Below are 20,800 nucleotides of genomic sequence, written 5' to 3'. Positions count from 1 at the left end.
TTTAATACTATTGGCTAGCTTACCTTTGTATTCCATCTTTTTCTAATTATGCCTTTTGTAGTTAACTTTAAAAGCTTCAGTCCTCCAACTTTCCACTACTTTTTGCTACATTATATGTCCTGTCTTCGGTTTTTATGTTGGCTTTGACTTCTTGTTAGCCACGGTTGTGTCATCCTGCCTTTAGGATAATTCTTCTTTAGAACATATCTATCCTGTGCCTTCCAAATTGGTCCCAGAAACTCCAGTCATTGCTGCTCTGCCATTATCCCTGCTGGTGTCCCTTTCTGAACAATTTTGATCAGCTCCACTCTCATGTCTCTGTGATTCCCTCTACTCCACTTTAAAACTGATACTTTTTTTTTCTCTTCAAATTGCAGAATGAATTCTATCATATTATGATCACTGCCTCCTAAGGGTTCCTTTTCCTTAAGCTCTCTAATCAATTCTAGTTCATTGCACAACACCAAATCAAGAATAGCTGATCCCCTAGTTGGCTCAACCATGAGCTGCTCAAAAAAGTTATATCATAGACATTCTACAAATTCTCCTGTGGGTTCCAGCACCAATCTGATTTTCCCAGTCTACCTGCATATTGAAATCCCCCGTAACTACTGTAACATTGCCTTTTTGAGATGCATTTTCTATTTTCCATTGTAATAGGTAGATCATATCTTTGCTATTGTTTGGAGGTCAGTGTTTAGTTACTCTCATCGGGGTTTTTTTTACCCTTGCAGTTCCTTAGTTCTATCCACAATGATTCTACATCTTACGATCCCATGTCATATCTTTCTAATGATTTGATTTCATTTTTATTAACCAACAGAAGCAAACCCATCCCCTCTGCCTACCTGCCTGTCCTTTCAATACAATGTGTATCCTTGGATGTTTAGCTCCCAGCTATTATCTTCTTTCAGCCACAATTCAATGAGGCTCACAACGTCATAAGTGCCAATCTGTAACTGTGCTACCAGTTATTCTAACTTATTCCATATACTGCATGCATTCAAATATAACACCTTCAGTCCTGTATTCATCACCTTTTATGATTTTGCCCCTATTACATTGCAATTCATCCCAAAGACTGCAATTTTGCTCATTCATAAGCCTCCCCTTGCTAGCTGTCTTACTACACAATGACTCTGTTTAAAACATTGAAACATAGAAAACCCTACAGCACAATACAGGCCCTTCGGCCCACAAAACTGTGCCGAACATGTCCTTATATTAGAAATTACCAAGTGTTATCCAAAGTACTCTATTTTTCTAAGCTCCATGTACCTGACCAGGACTCTCTTAAGAGACCCTATCGTATCTGCCTCCACCACCATTGCCAGCAGCCCATGCCACGCAATCACCATGTTCTGTGTAAAAAAACCTTATCCCTGACATCTCCTCTGTACCTACTTCCAAGCACCTTAAACCTGTGTCCTCTCATGCTAGCCATTTCAGCCCTGGAAAAAAGCCTCTGACTATCCACACGATCAATGCCTCTCATCATCTTATACACCTCTATCAGGTCACCTCTCATCCTCTGTTGCCTCAAGAAAAAAAGGCCAAGTTCATTCAATCTATTCTCATAAGGCATGCACCCCAATGCAGGCAACATCCTTGTAAGTCTCCTCTGCACCCTTTCTATTGTTTCCACATCCTTACTGTAGTGAGACGATCAGAACCAAGCACAGTACTCCCAAGTGGTGTCTGACCAGGGTCCTACATAGCTGCAACATTATCTCTCAGCTCCTAAACTCAATCCCATGATTGATGAAGGCCCATGCACTGTATGCTTTCTTAACCAAAGAGTCAACCTGCACAGCAGCTATGAGTGTCCTATGGACTCAGACCCCAAGATCCCTTTGATCCTGCACACTGCAAAGAGTCTTATCATTAATACTATATTCTGTCATCATATTTGACCTACCAAAATGAACCACCTAAAACTTATCTGGGTTGAACTCCTAATGCCACTTCTCAGCCCAGTTTTGCATCCTATCAATGTCCCGCTGTAGCCTCTGACAGATGTCCACACTATCCATAACACCCCCAACCTTAGTGTCATCAGCGAATTTACTAACCCATCCCTCTACTTCTTCATCCAGGTCATTAGTAAAAATCACGAAGAGTAGGGGTCCTGGAACAGATCCCTGAGGCATACCACTGGGCACCGACCTCCATGCAGAATATGACCTGTCTACAACCATACTTTGCCTTCTGTGGGCAAGCCAGTTCTGGGTCCACAAAGCAATGTTACCTTGGATCCCATGCCTCCTTACTTTCTCAATAAGCCTTGCATGGGGTACCTTATCAAATGCCTTGCTGAAATCCATATACATTACATCTACTGCTCTACCTTCATCAATGTGTTTAGTCACATCCTCATAAATTCGATCAGGCTCGTAAGACATGACTTGCCTTTCACAAAACCATGCTGAGTATTCCTAATCATATTATGCCTCTCCAAATGTTCATAAATCCTGCCTCTCAGGATCTTCTCCATCAACTTACCAACTACTGAAGTAAGACTCACTGGTCTGTAATTTCCTGAGTTATCTCTACACCCTTTCTTGAATAATGGAGCAACATCTGCAACTCTCCAATCCTCCAGAACCTCTCCTGTCCCCATTGATGATGCAAAGATCATCGCCACAGGCTCAGCAATCTCCTCCCTGCCTCCCACAGTAGCCTGGGGTACATCTCATCCGGTCCTGGCAACTTATTCAACATGATGCTTTCCAAAAGATCCAGCACATCCTCTTTCTTAATATCTACATGCTCAAGCTTTTCAGTCTGCTGCAAGTCATCACTACTATCACCGAGATCCTTTTCCATAGTAAATACTGAAGTAAAATACAGTATTCATTAAGTACCTCTGCTATTTCCCCTGGTTTCATGCACACTTTCCCACTGTCACACTTGATAGGTCCTATTCTTTCAGTTCTTATCCTCTTGCTCTTTACATACTTGTAGAATGCCTTGGGATTTTCCTTAATCCTGCCCACCAAGGTCTTCTTCTGGCTCTTCTAATCATCTTCTTAAGCTCCTTCCTGCTAGCCTTATAATCTTCTAGATCTCTAACATTACCTAGCTCTCTGAACCTTTTGTAAGCTTTTCTTTGTGACTAGACTTAGTGCAGCCTTTGTACACCATGGTTCCTGCACCCTACCATAACTTCCCTGTCTCATTGGAACGTACCCATGCAGAAGCCACACAAATTTTCCCTGAACATTTGCCACATTTCTTCCGTACTTTATCCTGAGAACAACTGTTTCCAATTTAAGCTTCCTGCCTGATAGCCTCATAATTCCTCTTACTCCAATTAAACGCTTTTCTAACTTGACTGTTACTATCTCTCTCCAATGCTATTGTAAAGGAGATAGAATTATGAACACTATCTCCAAAATGCTCTCCCACTGAGAGATCTGACACCTGACCGGATTCATTTCCCAATACCAAATCAAGTACAGCCTCTCCTCTTGTTGGCTTATCTACATATTGTGTCAAGAAACCTTCCTGCACACACCTAACAAACTCCACCCCATCTAAACCCTTTGCTCTAGGACATAGGTGTCAAACTCAAGGCCCGCGGGCCATATCCGGCCCGGCGTACAATTATATCCAGCCCGCGAGATCATTTTAGATAGATCTATTATTTTAATTATTAATGGCCCGGCGATAAGAAGCCTATGATTGTAAGTTAATACCAATCATAAAAATATTCTTCATAAGAAACGGAATTTGTGAAGTGAAACACTTTGTAGTTATAGCAGAGACTGAGACACATGAGAACAGGCTGATAAAACGGAGGCAATGAAAGCTGCGTTCGCACGCACCCGACTGATCCGGCCCGCATGAAGCTGCATTTTGCCCAATCCGGCCCGTAACCTAAAATGAGTTTGACACCCCTGCTCTAGGGAGATGCCAATTGACACTTGGGAAATTAAAATCTCCCATCACGACAACTCTGTTATTATTACACCTTTCCAGGTTCTGTTTCCCTACCGGCTCCTCAATATCCCTGTTACTATTGAGTGACCTATTAAAAAAAACACCCAGTAAAGTTATTGACCCAGTAAAGTTCCTAACCTCCACCCACAGAGACTCCGTAGACAATCCCTCCATGGCGTTCACCTTTTCTGCAGCTGTGACACTATTTCTGATCAACAGTGCCACGCTCTCACCTCTTTTGCCTCCCTCCCTGTCCTTTCTGGAACATCTAAAACCCGGCACTTGAAGTAACCATTCTTGTCCCTGAGCCATCCAAGTCTCTGTAATGGCTACTACATCATTGCTCCAAGTACTGATCCACGCTCTAAGCTCATCTGCTTTGTTCACAACACTCCTTGTGTTAAAATAGACACATCTCAAACCTTTGGTCTGAGCGCATCCCTTTTCTATCACCTGCCTCTCCTCCCTCTCGCACTGTCTACAAGCTTTCTCTATTTGTGAGCCAACCTCACCTTCCCCAGTCTCTTCAGTTTGGTTCCCACCCCCCAACAATTCTAGTTTAAACTCTCCCCAGTAGCCTTAGCAAACCTCCCCACCAGGATAATTTTGTACAGTGTTCATCCTCTAAGTGAAGAAGTTGCCCTTCAGAGTCCCCTTAAATATTTCACTTTTCACCCTTAACTTATGACCTTTAGTTTTAGTCTCATCCATCCTCAGTTGTAAAAGCCTGCTTGCATTTGCCCTATCTATACCCCTCATAATTTTGTATACTGTATCTCTTTCAAATCTCTCCTCTTTCTCTTAGGTCCCAGCAGCATGCTTGTAAACTTTCTTTGTACAGTTTTAATCTTATTGATATCTTTCCAATAGTTAGGAATCCAGAACTGCACACAATACAAATATGGTCTCACCATTGTCTTATACAACTTCAACATCACATCTTAACTCCTGTTCTCAAGTCTCTGATTTATAGAAGTCAATATGGTAAAAGCTCTCTTTACGATACTATTAACTTGTGGTGCCATTTTTGAGGAATTATGGATCTATATTCCCAGATTCCTTTGTTCTACTGCACTCCTTGGTAACTTTGGAATATTTTTTTCAGCTGTTCCATATCTGGCTATAAGCTTTGATAGCCTTCCTCATGGTTCACTACGACCCCAAACTTGGTTTCACCCACAAATTTGCAGATCATAATGGACTATAAAGGTCCAAACATAATGGACCCTGCTTTGATTCCTGCTGCATACCACTGATAACAGGCCTTCAAGTCTGAGTGGCAGCTATCTACTACCACTCTGTCTTCTCCTGCTAAACCAATGTCAAATCCAATTTACTACTTCACCCTGAATGCCAAATGACTAAACCTTCTAGACCAACTTCTCACTCAGGACCTTATCAAAGGCCTTACTAAAGTCAACGTAGACTATTTCCACTGATTTTCCTTCATCAATGTTCCTGGTAATTCTCAAAAAACTCTGTAAAATTAGTTAGACGTGCTCTACCGTGCACAAAGCTATGTTGACTACCTCTAATCAGGACCTGACTATCCAAATATTTATATATCCTGTCTCTCAAAATACCTTCTAATAATTTACCCCTACTGACATTAGGCTCATTGACCTATAATTTTGTGGCTTATTCTTAGAACCATTCTTGAACTACAGAACAGCATTAGCTAGCCACTCATCCTCCTGTACCTAAAGGTGTTTTAAATAGCTCTGCAATTTCTGCACTAGCCTTCCACAAGGTGTGAGGGGATACTTTGTCAGGCCCTGTGGATATGTCCACCCTAATTTGCCTCAAGACAGCAAGCATCTCCTCCTCTGTAATCCAGCCATGGTCCACAACCTCACTACTGTTTTGCCTCAATTCTATAGACTCCGTGTCTATCTCCTGAGGAAATACAGATGCAAAAACTCCATTTAGCATCTCCCCCATCTCTTTCAGCTCCACACAGATGACAATGCTGATCTTTAAGTAGTTTTATTTCTCCATTGTAGTTTCCTAAGCAATTTTATCCTTTGGTATCCCTTTGCTCTTATACATCTGTAGAAGCCTTTGGTATTCTCCTTTACTTAGTCTGCCAGGAAAACCTCATGCCTTCTTGAAGCCCTCCTGAATTCCCCTCGTGTTATCATGCATTTCTTATCCTTAAAGCACCTCTTTTGTTCCTTGCTGCCTATACCTGCTTTACTTCTTTTTCTTAACCAGGGCCTCAACATCCCTCAAAAGCCAAGGTTCCCTAAGCTTCTTGGCCTTTTTTATTCTAACAGGAGCATACAAGCTCAGTACTCTCAATATTTTACTATGGAAAGCCTCTCAATTACTAAGAATCCCTTTGCCAGAAAACAACCTATCCTAATCCACACCTTGCATGTTCTTTCTGAAACCATCAAAATTGGCCTTTCTCCAATTTAGAATCTCAACCCTGGGCCCAGTCCTATTTTCTTCTAATTATCTTGAAGCTATAATGGAATTATGTTCCCTAGAACCAAGTTGTTCCCCTATACACACTTCTGTCACCTGCTCTGTTTTGTTCTCTAATAGATCCAGTATTGCACTCTGTCTAGTTGGAATATCTCTATATAAGAAAGCTTTCATGAACATATTTGACACTCTATCCCAATTCAGTCCTTTAACAGTATGCAAGTCCCAGTCAACATATGGAAAGTTAAAATCACTTACCAACACAACCTTATTCTTCTTGCAGCTATCTATTTCTTTGTAATTTTGCTATTCTAAATCCCACTGATAATGCAATACAAAATCCCACATAAAGTTAAATATTTCTATATAAATCCTATATAAAGTTAAATACCGTCAATAGAATACACTAACCTGAGCTCCGGTCAATTCACAGTTTTTCATGGTTAAAGCTGCTCCTGTGAGAACACAAACACCAGTGCCTTCGCATTTCAAAAGACAGTCTTCAAGTATCATGTGACCTGATTCTACTACCACAATGCCGTCAGTAGTTCCCCTCTGTACTAATGTAAGGTGAATTAAGCTAATGTTTTGGGACTTAGACGCCACAAAATTGTCTTGTGTAGGATCTGAAAAGATTATGACCTCTTCTCGACTTCCAGCCCCTGTCAGTAAAACAAAAATTTTTGGCCTGAATTTAAGTTTAAACATTGCAATATTTTTGATCAGTTTTGATATAACAAAGTTAAAATATTTTTATAAATAAATTCTATCAATTTTGGTCTTGCTGCTAATGAAACATTCTAAGGAAGACCAATTCATATCATTTGAAAAAGACTCATTTACTGCTCACCATAGAGCCAAGTATGAATAATTTGAAAACCAGATGTAGTTATACAATTTTCAATAAGTAGCTCTTCGAATTATACAATAAGATCAAAAACAGTTGTTAAACTTAGAAATTTAATACTAATTTTATTGCTATAAATGAAAAATTACTTCACTTTAGTCAACAAGTTAAACAATATTTGAGTAAAGAAAACATTTAGGTCAATACATGAGTCTAATTCTATAATCTCTGATAACTTACTTTCTCTATATCAGCACTGGCTAGTTCTGCTGTAGATTAATCATTTGTGGTGTTCCCTCTTTTTCTTTCTTCATCAGAATTCACTGATGTTGTATTAGAGACTAGATTGCTATTTAAATTGTTACTTTTCTCATAGTTTAACTTTCTTTGTGCTTATTTGTATGTTTGTATAATTAGCTGTTCGTCTGTACTATTTCATTAGATTTTCAGTAATACTATATGTTGTACAGTTGGTTCTGTAGTTTCTCTAGGAGTCTGAGATATCAAAGCAGAGTAAATTGAGACTGGTCGTTCCACAGACTGTTCTTATCAGAGAAAATTCTTTTATTTAACCAGTTTCAACTTGTTTGCAGTATGAAGAGAGGACACAAGGTCTTCAGTCCTTTTTTGTTACTTGCCTTAGTTCTGTTTACTTTTTCTTTGCTGTTCCTTGCTGCTACTAACAGCTAGTTTTTTCATGTCTTTCATACCTGAATTTACTTTGTGTTACTGCTGCTTCAAGCTGATTCTGTCTGACCTGTACTATGATAAACATCTATTAAAATAGCTGTAGCCATAAGATTTATGCCTCATTTCTGACTTTTGAAAAACCTATTGCACAAAATCATCTCCATATTGAACACTAATCTGATGGGTCTTTCCAGTAGGTCTACATTTTGCAGCTCTCATGTTCTTTCTAACTTCCCTCATTCACCGAACTAGTTAAATCTGTCCCCACAGTAACCTTGAGCTCATCAGAGATATTCTCTATTCTAAGCATTCTTCCTCCAGCCTCTCTGAAACTTAAGTAACTTAAGTTCTTCTTTCATAGTTATGATACAGGAGCTTCAATTATGAAACAATACTATTTCTTTGTACAGATGTAGCCTGGCCTGATGACTGCTTCCAGCATCTTCAGTTTTTGCATGGGTCAATGCTCCTTCCTCCACATCACAGAAATAACATTAAGCAGTGCTGTGTATAGAAGTTGATATATGCCTTGAGTTACAAGCAACTTTAATTTTCATAATCTATGGCAATGAGTTCTTGATTCAAGGCCTTAAAATTTTTCAACAGTTGCACAGAAGTCTCCAGTGAGGAACAGTCTTTCTGGGTGGTGGAAAAGAAGGGAACGTGAACATAAACCCAGTGGCCACATTATTTGCATTAATGAGTACACCTACTCGTTAATACAAATATCTAATCAGTCAATCATACAGCAGCAACTCAATGCATATAAGCTTGCAGAAATGGTCAAGAGGTTCAGTTTCTATTCAGTCCAAACATCAGAATGGGGGAAGAAATATGATCTAGCTGACTTTGACAATGGAATAACTGCTGGTGCCATGGCATGGTTTGAGTAACTGATAAACAGCTGATATTCTGGGATTTTCCCACACACAGTCTCTAGAGTATACAGGGAATGGTGTGAAGAACAAAAAGCATCCAGTGAGCAGAAATTCAGTGTGTGAAAATGGTTTTGTTACTGAGAGGACAGAGGAGAATTGCCAGCCTAGTTCAAGCTGACAGGAATGCAACAGTAATTTAAATAACCACATGTTACAACAGTGGTGTGCTGAAGAGCATCTCTAAATACACAACACATTGGAATTTGATGTGGATGGGCGACAGCAGCAAAAGACCATGAGCATTATTTCTTATTTAAAATGGCGTGATAAGTAGTGACGCTCTGCATGCAGCTCTAATGGGATTCATCAAATATTCCTATTTAGGATTACCACAGCTGAAATCCACAGTAACAGCCATGGGTACTTCAGTAAGCAGTATACCTTTAAGACATTTAAAAAATCTATCAGTACTCAAAATTTGCAGACCCCGTACAGCATGAGTGCAGTGGGGATGCTGTGCCAATCTCATGGGGCAATTGAAATGCAGAGGCTTCAGATTCTTACTCCTGACTATCCTGCTGGCAAATACCTAGTCTTTGGGAAATCAAATTGAAGACCTCAGAACAAGATTTCCATCATCATCTTGGTAGCGGTGTACATTCCACCTTAGGTCAACATCCTGCAGGCACTGCAAGAACTGAGCATCATAATCAGCAGGCATGAAGTGGTGCACCCTGATGCTTTCCCTATCATTGCAGGGGATTTCAACTAAGCCAGCTTGAAGAAGTCTCTAAGCAACTACAACCAACATACCACCTGTGGAACTAGAAGAACCAACACATTTGACCACTTTATGCCACCATCACAAAAACTTTCCCTGCCATACCATACCCATACTTGGAAAGTCTGATCACCTTGTTGTACTTTGACTCCCGATGAAAAGGCAGAAACTGAAGACAGCAGCACCAGTGGTGAGGACCAAGATGGTATGGTCAAAAGAAGTTTAGAAGCACCCACAGTTCAGCTTTGAGTTGGTGAACTGGACTATATCATCTTTGAATCTGATTGAATACGCCACAGTTATCACCAACATCATTAAGACCTGTGTGGATGAATGTACGCCTTTGAGACCATACCGGACACGCCAAAACCAGAAGACATGGATGAACCACGAGATCGTAATCTGTTGAGGGCTAGGTCTGTAGCATTCAAGAGCAGTGATCAATAATTATACAAGAAGTCCAGATATGACTGATGGAAGGCTATATTTTAAGAGTGAAAAAACAATTCCAATTAAGGTTAGAGAGAGAATTGGAACCCTTTCAGCTCTGGCAGGGTTTGCAGGCCTTTAATTCCAACAAAGCAAAACCTAGCATCATGAATGGCTGTGATGCTTCACTTCTAGATGAACTCAAGGCCTTTTATGCATGCTTTGTAAGGGAGAATAAAACTACACCTGTGCGAATTCACAGGAGTGACCCTGTGATCACTGTCTCAAATGATGATGTCAGAAATTTTTCAAGAAGGTGAACCCTTGCAAGATGTGTACCTGTAGGGCTCTGAAAACCTGTGCCAATCAGCTGGCAGAAGTATTCAAGGACATCTTCAAACTCCCATTGCTGCAGCTGGAGATTCCCACCTGCTTCAAAAGAGCAACGATCATACCAGTGGTCTAAAAGAGCAGGGAGAATTGCCCATTTACTGTGATGAAGTGTTTTGAGAAGTTGGTCATAGCTGGAATCAACTCTGATCAACAGTCCATCTCCAGCTTGCGGGCACTACAGTTGAGACATTGCACAGGAGAGAAACCCTAGCTTCTCTGAACTTAATGTCAACTAACCGCAGGCACTTGACTGCTGTTCTGTAAACTTGGACCTCTGGATCAGTAGCTTGTTCAGCTGCCATGCTGGCATAGTCATTCCCTATGTGTATGGCCTCAACGGCTAGCCTTGAGAGGCAAATCAGCCACAGCATTATTTTGCCCCTTAATATGTTGTATATCAGTTCTGAACTGATGTACAAACACAGTGAAATGGCAATTCTCTAGAAGAAAATGAAAATGGCGGACAGCCAAGTAGAGACTAAGAAGCTCATGGTCAAACATGCTGTATTCCCTTTAGGGGGGCAGAGCTGCCGGCTGAAGAAGACGAATGGCTGCCATATACCTCCGACTGTTCATGCACAGCACCCACAGCATCAGTGTTAATGACTATGAGTGCGTTGGGGAGCAGGTGCTTCAGTACAGTTGTGTTGGAAAGAGCTCGTTTATTATCATCAGATGCCCTGGTCATATCCACTGGTTTATCAAACACTTGATTAGGGGTACTGCCTTTAAGCACACAATATAGGAGAAGCACAAGTTCAGAAGCTTGCAGAATGAAGCAGTGATAGGAATTCACCACCTAAAAATCCTGTAGATTTTTTAGTAGTGCAGAGTGGTGGGAAGTCCATAATAGCAACAGACACAAAATGCTGGAGGAACTCAGCAGACCAGGCAGCATCTATGGAAAAAGTACAGTTGATGTTTTGGGCTGAAACATCGACTGTACTCTTTTCCATAGATGCTACCTGGCCTGCTGAATTCCTCCAGCATTTTGTGTGTATTGCTCAGATTTCCAGCATCTGCAGATTTTTCTCTTGCTTGTGAGTCCATAAATGCAAAGTCTTTTGATGGGAGGGGTTTTGCACCTTTTGCAGAGATGTGAAGGCCAAAAAAGTCAATGACTGACAACCTAAACTTGCATTTAGAAAGGTCAATGATCTTATTAAGACATCGGTAATTGCCACATGGGTGGCAAACACCAGTGGACTTGGGGATCATACGGGGGGTCAAGTCCAGGGGCTACTTGACCAGCATACAATGCCAAGTCTTTCCATGTTGGCAAACTCAGCCTTTGTGGTTGCCAGCTTTTGTGGATCCAGTCAACGTCCATTGTTATGAACTGGTGGGCCAGTTGCAGAAATGTGATGCTTGATCCCATTGCTTTGTGAATGTAGTGGAGAATATGGGCTTGATAAGGTTTGGGAATTCGCCCAACAGTCAAGTAAACTCACACACGGAGATGCATGCGCTTGACAGTCATTGTGGGGAACGCATTGGGGAAGTAGAGTAACAACCTGAAGTCCTTGACATTCACAAGTCAACAAGATTGACTAACAGTCCTTGGGCATACAGGAAATCTGCATTGAGCAGAGGTTTAGCCATTTTAGCCAGGACAAAGTCCCATGTGCTCAGACTCTGAATGTCCAAAAGCCTGCAAAAAGTGTGTTTTCAACAATCCGTATTACATCTTGTTCAGGTGGGTGCTCTAGTACACTCACCACTCCCGATGCTGTGGAACTGCTGAGCAACACTAACATGCAGTAAAATCTGGTGTTGTCAACAGCGATTTCATGCGCGTGTATTGGGTCTCTGCTTGTACATACAAACCAAGCAATATCATTTTGCTCCCAAAACTCCAGCAGTTTTAAAGTGACTGCATTGGCCGACATTTTCAGTAACTCTGGAATCATTTTATAGTATCATGGTCACTAATGTAGGTTTTTGCAAATAGAATGGTGAGAGGCATTTTTATTATATTTCAAACACTGAACACAAAAATGTGGTAAAAGAACTTCACATAATTTCGTCATCACGTCAGATCATCCTCTTATAATGAACCCCAACTCAATGTCTGTGTAAATGGCAATGTGATATTAAGTTATTTTGAAATAGAAAGTAGAATGTGTATAAGAACCTTGTTGTATACAAGTCAGGTTTTGTTTGTGTGAGCATTGTGAATCGACTTTCCATGGATGACCAACTATTTCATCCAATGAACCAAAAAACAAGATGGCAAGTCACCCAAGATTGAAGAACCAGCATGGGAATGAAATGCTTAATGATGTAGAGGATTTAATACAGTTGGATATACAAGGATCTGAATATGAACTTGTAGACATACTGACTTGTATTGAAACTACGAGGGGTGATTGATAAGATCGTGGCCTAAATAGAAGGAGTCAATTTCAGAAAACATAGCACATTTATTTTCAACATAGTCCCCATCTTACATTTACGCACTTAGTCTAGTGGTCATGGAGCATACGGATCTTGGACCTCCAGAAAGTGTCCACAACAGGGGCGATTGATACGTTTGTGGCCCAAGGTGGAAAAAGGTGAGTTATACAGCTCTCTTTACATTCACATGCAGTTCAACTCAGTGATTATGCAGAAAGTTTGAAGTTAATATCTCATCAGGGGTGATTGATAGGTTCGTGGCCTAAGGCAGAAGGAGATGAGTTATTAACGTCAAACTTTCCGCCTAATCACTTAAAGAGTTGAACTGCATGTGCATGTAACTAGAGCTGTATAACTCATCTCGGCCTACCTTAGGCAACAAATTTATCAATCACCCATCTGTGGACACTTTCTTGGAGGTCCAAGATCCGTATGCTCCACGACCACTAGACTAAGTGTGTAAATGTAGGAGGGAACTATGTTGAAAAATAAATGTGCTACTTTTTCTAAAATTAACTCCTTCTTCCTTAGGCCACAAACTTATCAATGACCCCGTGTAAAGTTAACCATAATAATTAATTAGAATTCAATTAGGTTTTCCAACTAACTAGGGATAAATAGAAAGGCAATTGTTAGTCTGTAAACCTTTAAATAGGGAATAACACTAGATCTAATTAGTTAGAGAAAATGGAATAACATAAGATTATTCTAATGAATTTCACTATTCTAACTGAAAAGGAATTTGGTTTTCATTTGATATCCAAGATTTGGAATCTAAACAGAATGGTGGAATTTAGAATTGTTCTTATTCCTGTACATATTTTGTATATATTGCTTTTTTTTTAAATAAACAAACTTACCTCCTCATTGGAAAGGATGAGCAGTTTCAAGTTCCTGTGTGCCAACATTTCTGAAGATGTATCTTGGGCCTGACATATTGATGCAATTACAAAGAAGGCACAGCAGTGGCTATATTTTATGAGGACTTTGAGGAGACTTGGTAACTTACTAAAAACTTTTGCAAGTTTATACAGATGTACTGTGGAGAGCATTCTAACTGGTTGCATAGATCTCCAGTATGGAATGGCAACTACAGAGGATCAGAAAAAGCTGCAGAACTTGTAAACTCAGCCAGCTCCATCATGGACACTAGCCTCACCAGCTTCAAGGATATTTTCAAAAGGCGATGCTTCAAAAAAGCAGCATCAATCATTAAGGACATACAGCACCCAGCACATGCCCCTTTCTTATTGCTATCATCAAGGAGGTGGTACAGGAAACTGAAAACATGCATTCAACATTCAGGAACTGCATCTTCAGTTCTGCCATCAGATTTCTGAATGAACACTATGAACCATGAACACTACATCACTTCTTTCTCCTCTCTTTTTGCACTACTTACTTATTTTTTTTAGATATACTTCTTACTGGACTTTACAGTTTTTACTATTATATATTGAATGTACTGCTACTGCAAAACAACATTATATATGTATCAATCACACACCAGTGATAGTAAATCTGATTCTAATCCTGATGTACACTCAGTGGCTGCACAGGAGGTACTTGATAAATTGGCCACTGACTATATTTGTGATAGTTTCACACTGAAGGTATCAAAAATTAAAATCCCTTTTTTAAATTTTGCATTTAAATCCCTTACTTCCAACTCCTTACGGTTAAGATTTACGGTTCTTTTTTGATGTGAACATATTATAGTTCAGGTAGTAGGCAATATATCTTTTTTTATCAATACATCTCTGTGGTGATAAAAGTTCTGATTAACTTTTTTATATATCGTAAGGTTGGCTTTGAGTTGGGTAGTGGGAGGGTGGAGTGTTAACTAACTTTATACGATTCTACTATGGGTGCTTTTTCTTAATTGTTATGAACTGTACATTTGATATGTTTGTTTTGCACTGTATAAACCTCTTTTTTATTGTTTTTTGTTTCGTCGCATTGTAGAAACATAAATTAATTAAAAAAATTAAACTCTCATAACATATTCTTGGTCAACCACAGGACATGGAACACCAACTCTTACAACTTCTTCTTTCAATAGACAATAGACAATTGGTGCAGAAGTGGACCATTCGGCCCCTCGAGTCTGCACCGCCATTCTGAGATCATGGCTGATCATTCACTATCAATACCCAGTCTCTGCCTTGTCCCCATATCCCTTGATTCCCCTATCCATCAGATATCTATCTATCTAGCTCCTTCTTGAAAGCATCCAGAGAATTGGCTTCCACCGTCTTCCGAGGCAGTGCATTCCACACCTCCACAACTCTCTGGGAGAAGAAGCTCTTCCTCAACTCTGTTTTAAATAACTGACCTCTTATTCTCAATCCATGCCCTCTGGTACTGGACTCTCCCAACATCTGGAACATATTTCCTGCCTCAATCCTATCAAATCCTTTAATTATCTTAAACGTTTCAATCAGATCCCCTCTCAATCTCCTCAATTCCAGCGTGTACAAGCCCAATCTCTCCAATCTCTCTGCGTAAGACAGCCCTGCCATCCCAGGAATCAACCTAGTGAATCTACGCTGCACTTCCTCAATTGCCAGAATGTCCTTCCTTAAACCTGGAGACCAAAACTGTACACAATATTCCAGGTGTGGTCTCACCAGGGCCCTGTACAAATGCAAAAGGACATCCTTGCTCTTGTATTTAATTCCCCTTGTAACAAAGGCCAACATTCCATTTGCCCTCTTCACTGCCTGTTGCACTTGCTCATTCACCTTCATTGACTGGTGAACCAGGACTCCTAGGTCTCTTTGCATTTCTCCCTTACCTAACTCGACACCGTTCAGACAATACTCTGCCCTCTTGTTCCTGCTTCCAAAGTGGATAACTTCACATTTATTCACATTGAATGACATCTGCCAAGTATCCGCCCACTCACTCAGCCTATCCAAGTCTTCCTGTATTCTCCTAACGTCCTCTTCGCATGTCACACTGCCACCCAGTTTAGTGTTGTCAGCAAACTTGCTGATATAGTTTTCAATGCCCTCATCTAAATCATTGACATAAATCGTAAAGAGCTGTGGTCCCAATACAGAGCCCCGTGGTACCCCAGCCAGTCCGAGAAACACCCATTCACTGCTACCCTTTGCTTTCTATCTGCCAACCAGTTTTCTATCCATGTTGAAACCCTGCCCCCAATGCCATGAGCTCTGATTTTACTCACCAATCTCCTATGTGACACCTTATCGAATGCCTTCTGAAAATCTAGGTACACAACATCCACTGGCTTACCCTCGTCTAACATCCTTGTTACACCCTCAAAAAACTCCAACAGATTAGTTAAGCATGATTTGCCCTTGGTAAATCCATGCTGGCTCGGCCTAATCCTATTACTGCCATCAAGATGTGCCACTATTTCGTCCTTAATAATGGACTCAAGCATCGTCCCCACGACTGACGTTAGGCTAACAGGGCGATAGTTCTCCGTTTTCTCCTTCCCTCCCTTCTTGAAAAGTGGGATAACATTAGCCACTCTCCAATCTTCAGGAACTGATCCTGAATCTAAGGAACATTGGAAAATGATTACCAATGCATCTGCAATTTCCTGAGCCACCTCTTTTAGAACCCTCGGATGCAGACCATCTGGACCCGGGGATTTATTAGCCTTCAGTCCTACCAGTCTACTCATCACAGTTTCTTTCCTAATGTCAATCTGTCTCAATTCCTCTGACATCTTATGACCCTGGCCCATCCATACATCTGGGAGATTGCTTGTGTCCTCCCTGGTGAAGACAGATCTAAAGTACGCATTAAATTCTGTTGCCATTTCCCTGTTTCCCATAACAATTTCTCCCAATTCATTCTTCAAGGGCCCAACATTGTTCTTAACTATTTTCTTTCTCTTCACATAGTTAAAAAAGCTTTTGCTATCCCCTTTTATATTCCAGGCTAGACTGAGCTCATAACTAAAAAAGCAATACGGAGAGAAAAAATCAGGTAAGATCTGCTGTTCCTTAAAACTTTCCCAATCATCTGTATTCCCACTCATCTTAGCCCTGTCATACTTCTTTTTCTTTAATGCTATACAATCTCTGACTTCCTTTGTCAACCACTGTGGCCCCTTCCCCCTCTTTGAATCCTTCCTTCTCATTGGAATGAACTGCTTTTGCATCTTTTGTATTATCCCCAAGAATATCTGCCAGTGCTGATCCACTGTCTTTCCTGCCAGGGCATCCGCCCATTTAACTTTGGCCAGCTCTTCCCTCATGGCTCTGTAGTCTCCTTTATTTAATTGCAACACTGACACCTCTGATCTGCCCTTAGCCCTCTCAAATTGTAGATAAAAACTTATCATGTTATGATCACTACTTCCTAATGGCTCCTTTACTTCAAGATCACTTATCAATTCCTGTTCATTACACATCACCAAGTCCAAAATAGCCTCGTTCCTGGTTGGCTCAAGCACAAGCTGTTCCAAAAACACATCCCTCAGACACTCCACAACCTCCCTATCCTGGGGTCCAGCACCTACCTGATTCTCCCAGTTCACCTGCATGTTGAAATCTCCCATAACGACTACATTACCTTTAGCACATGCCAATGTTAACTCCCTAATCAACTTGTACCCAATATCCACGCTACTGTTTGGGGGCCTGTACACAACACCCATTAGGGTCTTTTTACCCTTACTGTTCCTCAGCTCAATCCACACAGACTCTACTTCCCCTGTTCCCAAGTCACCTCTTGCTAAGACTGAATCTCATTCCTCACCAACAGGGCCACCCCACCCCCTCTTCCCATATTTCTGTCTCTACGATAGCACGTATACCCTAGTACACTCAATTCCCAGGCCTGATCCCCTTGCAGCCATGTCTCCGTTATCCCAACAATATCGTAGTTCCCCATTTTCATCTGAGCTTCAAGCTCATCTGTCTTATTTCTGACACTACGCGCATTCAAGTATAGAATTCTTAGCCCATTCCTCCTCTCTTTGCTTAAAACACTGTCTACTGTACCTAACCCAGCTCCTTGAACTTCCATCGGGCTAATTGCACCCTGAATTTTGATGACCTTCTCAAGATCACCCAAACCTTCTACACATTTAACCCCATGCTCCTTCTGACCAACCCTCTGGATCTGGATCCCTGCCCCCTGCACATCTAGTTTAACCCCTCCCGAGCAGCACTGGCAAACACTCCTGCAAGAATGTTAGTACCCCTCCGGTTCAGATGTAGACCGTCCCTTCGAAACAGATCCCAACGTCCCTGGAACAAAGACCAATTATCCAAAAACCTGAACCCTTCCTTCCTGCACCATGCTCTCAGCCTCGTATTAATGTACATAATCATTCTATTCTTCGCCTCACTCGCACGTGGCACAGGTAGCAATCCAGAGATTGTCACCCTGGAGGTCCTGCCTTTCAGCTTCACTCCTAACTCCCTGAACTCTCTAAGCAGGACCCCCTCACTCACCTTACCTACATCGTTGGTCCCTACATGGACCACTACATCTGGGTTCATGCCCCAGTTCTCAAGAATAGCCTGCACCCGATCTGAGATGTCCCGGACCCTGGCAACATACCATCCGAGACTCCCAATCTGCCCCACAAAATCTCCTATCTGCCCCCCTAACTATAGAATCCCCTAAAACTATCGCTCTCTTCTCTTCCCTCCTCCCCTTTCTAGTTGAGGGTTCAACCTCTGTGCCAGAGGCAGGACCACTACAACTCATTCCTGGTAGGTCATCCCCATCAACAGTATCCAGTACGGTATACTTATTGTTAATGGGAATGGCCGCAGGGGTGCTCTACTCTCTCTGCCTGCTCCCCCTGCCTCTCTGGACCGTCACCCATCTGCCTACTTCTTGGTTTTTTGGTGTGACTACCTCCTGATAACTCCTATCTATCTCTGCCTCTGCCTCCCGAATGATCCGTAGTTCATCCAGCTCCAGCTCCAACTCCCTAACTCGGGCTGATAGGAGCTGCAGCTGGACGCACCTCTTGCAGGTGTGGTCATCAGGGACAACTGTGTTGACCCTGACTTCCCACATACTGCATACGGAGCACACCACTGCTCTGACTGTCTCCCCCATACCTGAACTGGATTAATAGAATAAGTCTAAAAAGCACCTAGCGACCTTACCTTCTTCCCCTCAGCGAGCAATCACACAGCCTTACCGAAGCCCCCTTACGCCGAAGCCCACTTAGCCAAAGCCCAGGACTCTGCTTCCACAGACTCCGCTGCCCGCTCGACAAGAAGTCCTGCCTTTTAAAGTGCGCGCTCGATGCTGACGTCACTTGCGCCTGCGCAGTTCCCCCTCCTCCACAGGTATTGACCAGGTAGGCTTAAATCCTACCTACACGGTCGAATTCTCTGAGCTCCCAGCTGAATCACAAGCTGTAACTTGCTCCCGATTCAAAATCCTTTCAAGGATCCTGAATTATCTTTACAGGTGAAGCCACAATTAAATTATAAAAGCATTTAATTGGAGTAAGGGGAATTATGAGGCTATCAGGCAGGAAATTGGAAGCTTAAATTGGAAATAGATGTTCTCAGGGAAAAGTATGGAAAAAATGTGGCAAATGTTCAGGGGATATTTGTGTGGAGTTCTGCATAGGTACGTTCCAATGAGACAGGGAAGTAATGTTAGGGTACAGGGACTATGGTGTACAAAGGCTATAACAAATCTAGTCAAGAAGAAAAGAAACGCTTACAAAAGGTTCAGAGAGCCAGGTAATGTTAGAGGTCTATAAAGATTTTAAGGCCAGCAGGAAGGAACTTAAGAAGGAAATTAGGAGAGCCAGAAGGGGCCATGAGAAGGCCTTGATGGACAGGATTGAGGAAAACCCCAAGGCATTCTACAAGTATGTGACGAGCAAGAGGATAAGACGTGAAAGAATAGGGCCTATCAATGTGACAGTGGGAAAATGTGTATGGAACCGGAGGAAGTAGCAGAGGTATTTAATGAATACTTTGCTTCAGTATTCACTATGGAAAGGATCTTGGTGATAGTAGTGATAATTTGCAGCAGACTGAACATGTAGATATTAAGAAAGAGGATGTGCTGGAGCTTTTGGAAAGCATCGTTGGATAAGTTGCTGGGGCCAGATGAGATGTACCCCAGGCTACTGTGGGAGGCGAGGGAGGAGATTGCTGAGCCTCTGGCGATGATCTTTGCATCATCAATGGGGACGGGAGAGGTTCTGGAGGATTGGAGGGTTTCAAATGTTGTTCCTTTATTCAAGAAAGGGTGTAGAGTTAGCCCAGGAAATTACAGACCAGTGAGTCTTACTTCAGTGCTTGGTAAGCTGATGGAGCAGATCCTGAAAGGCAAAATTTATGAACATTTGGAGAGGTATAGTATGATTAGGAATAGTCAGCATGGCTTTGTCAAGGGCAGGTCATGCCTTATGATTGAAAGTTTTGAGGATGTGACTAAACACATTGATGAAGGAAGAGCAATAGATGTAGTGTATATGGATTTCAGCAAGGCATTTGATAAGGTACTCCATGCAAGGCTTATTGAGAAAGTAAGGAGGCATGGGATCCAAAGGGACATTGCTTTGTGGGTCCAGAACTGGCTTGCCCACGGAAGGCAAGGAGAGGTTGTAGACAGGTCATATTCTGCATGGAGGATGGTCACCAGTGGAGTGCCTCAGGGATCTGTTTTGGGATCCTTCGTGATTTTTATAAATGACCTGGAAGAGGAATTTGGAGGGATGGGTTAGTAAATTTGCTGATGACACTAAGGTTGGAGGTGTTGTGGACAGTGTGGAGGGCTGTCAGAGGTTACAGCGGGACATTGATAGGATGCAAATCTGGGCTGAGAATTGGCAGATGGAGTTCAACCCAGATAAGTGTGGAGTGGTTCATTTTGGTAGGTCAAATATGATGGCAGAATATAGTATTAATACTAAGACTCTTGGCAGTGTGGAGGATCAGAGGGATCTTGGGGTCCGAGTCCATAGGACACTCAAAGCAGCTGCGCAGGTTGACTCTATGGTTAAGAAAGCCTATGGTGTATTGGCCTTCATCAATCGTGGAA

The 20,800-nt window shown here is 41.8% G+C and overlaps 1 protein-coding gene across 1 annotated transcript in view; it reads right to left on the bottom strand.

Moving 5' to 3' along the window:
* The window catches only part of LOC132402025 (testicular spindle-associated protein SHCBP1L-like), a 91,627-nt gene that overhangs the window by 12,065 nt on the left and 58,762 nt on the right, over positions 1–20,800 (bottom strand). The window contains exon 8 of the mRNA XM_059984488.1: positions 6,784–7,034. Coding sequence (XP_059840471.1) covers positions 6,784–7,034 — 251 coding nt within the window. The remainder of the gene's footprint in view (positions 1–6,783; positions 7,035–20,800) is intronic.

Source organism: Hypanus sabinus, chromosome 11 (genome assembly GCF_030144855.1).
Source record: "Hypanus sabinus isolate sHypSab1 chromosome 11, sHypSab1.hap1, whole genome shotgun sequence".
NCBI lineage: Eukaryota > Metazoa > Chordata > Chondrichthyes > Myliobatiformes > Dasyatidae > Hypanus > Hypanus sabinus.
This window is presented reverse-complemented; position numbering and strand designations above follow the sequence as displayed.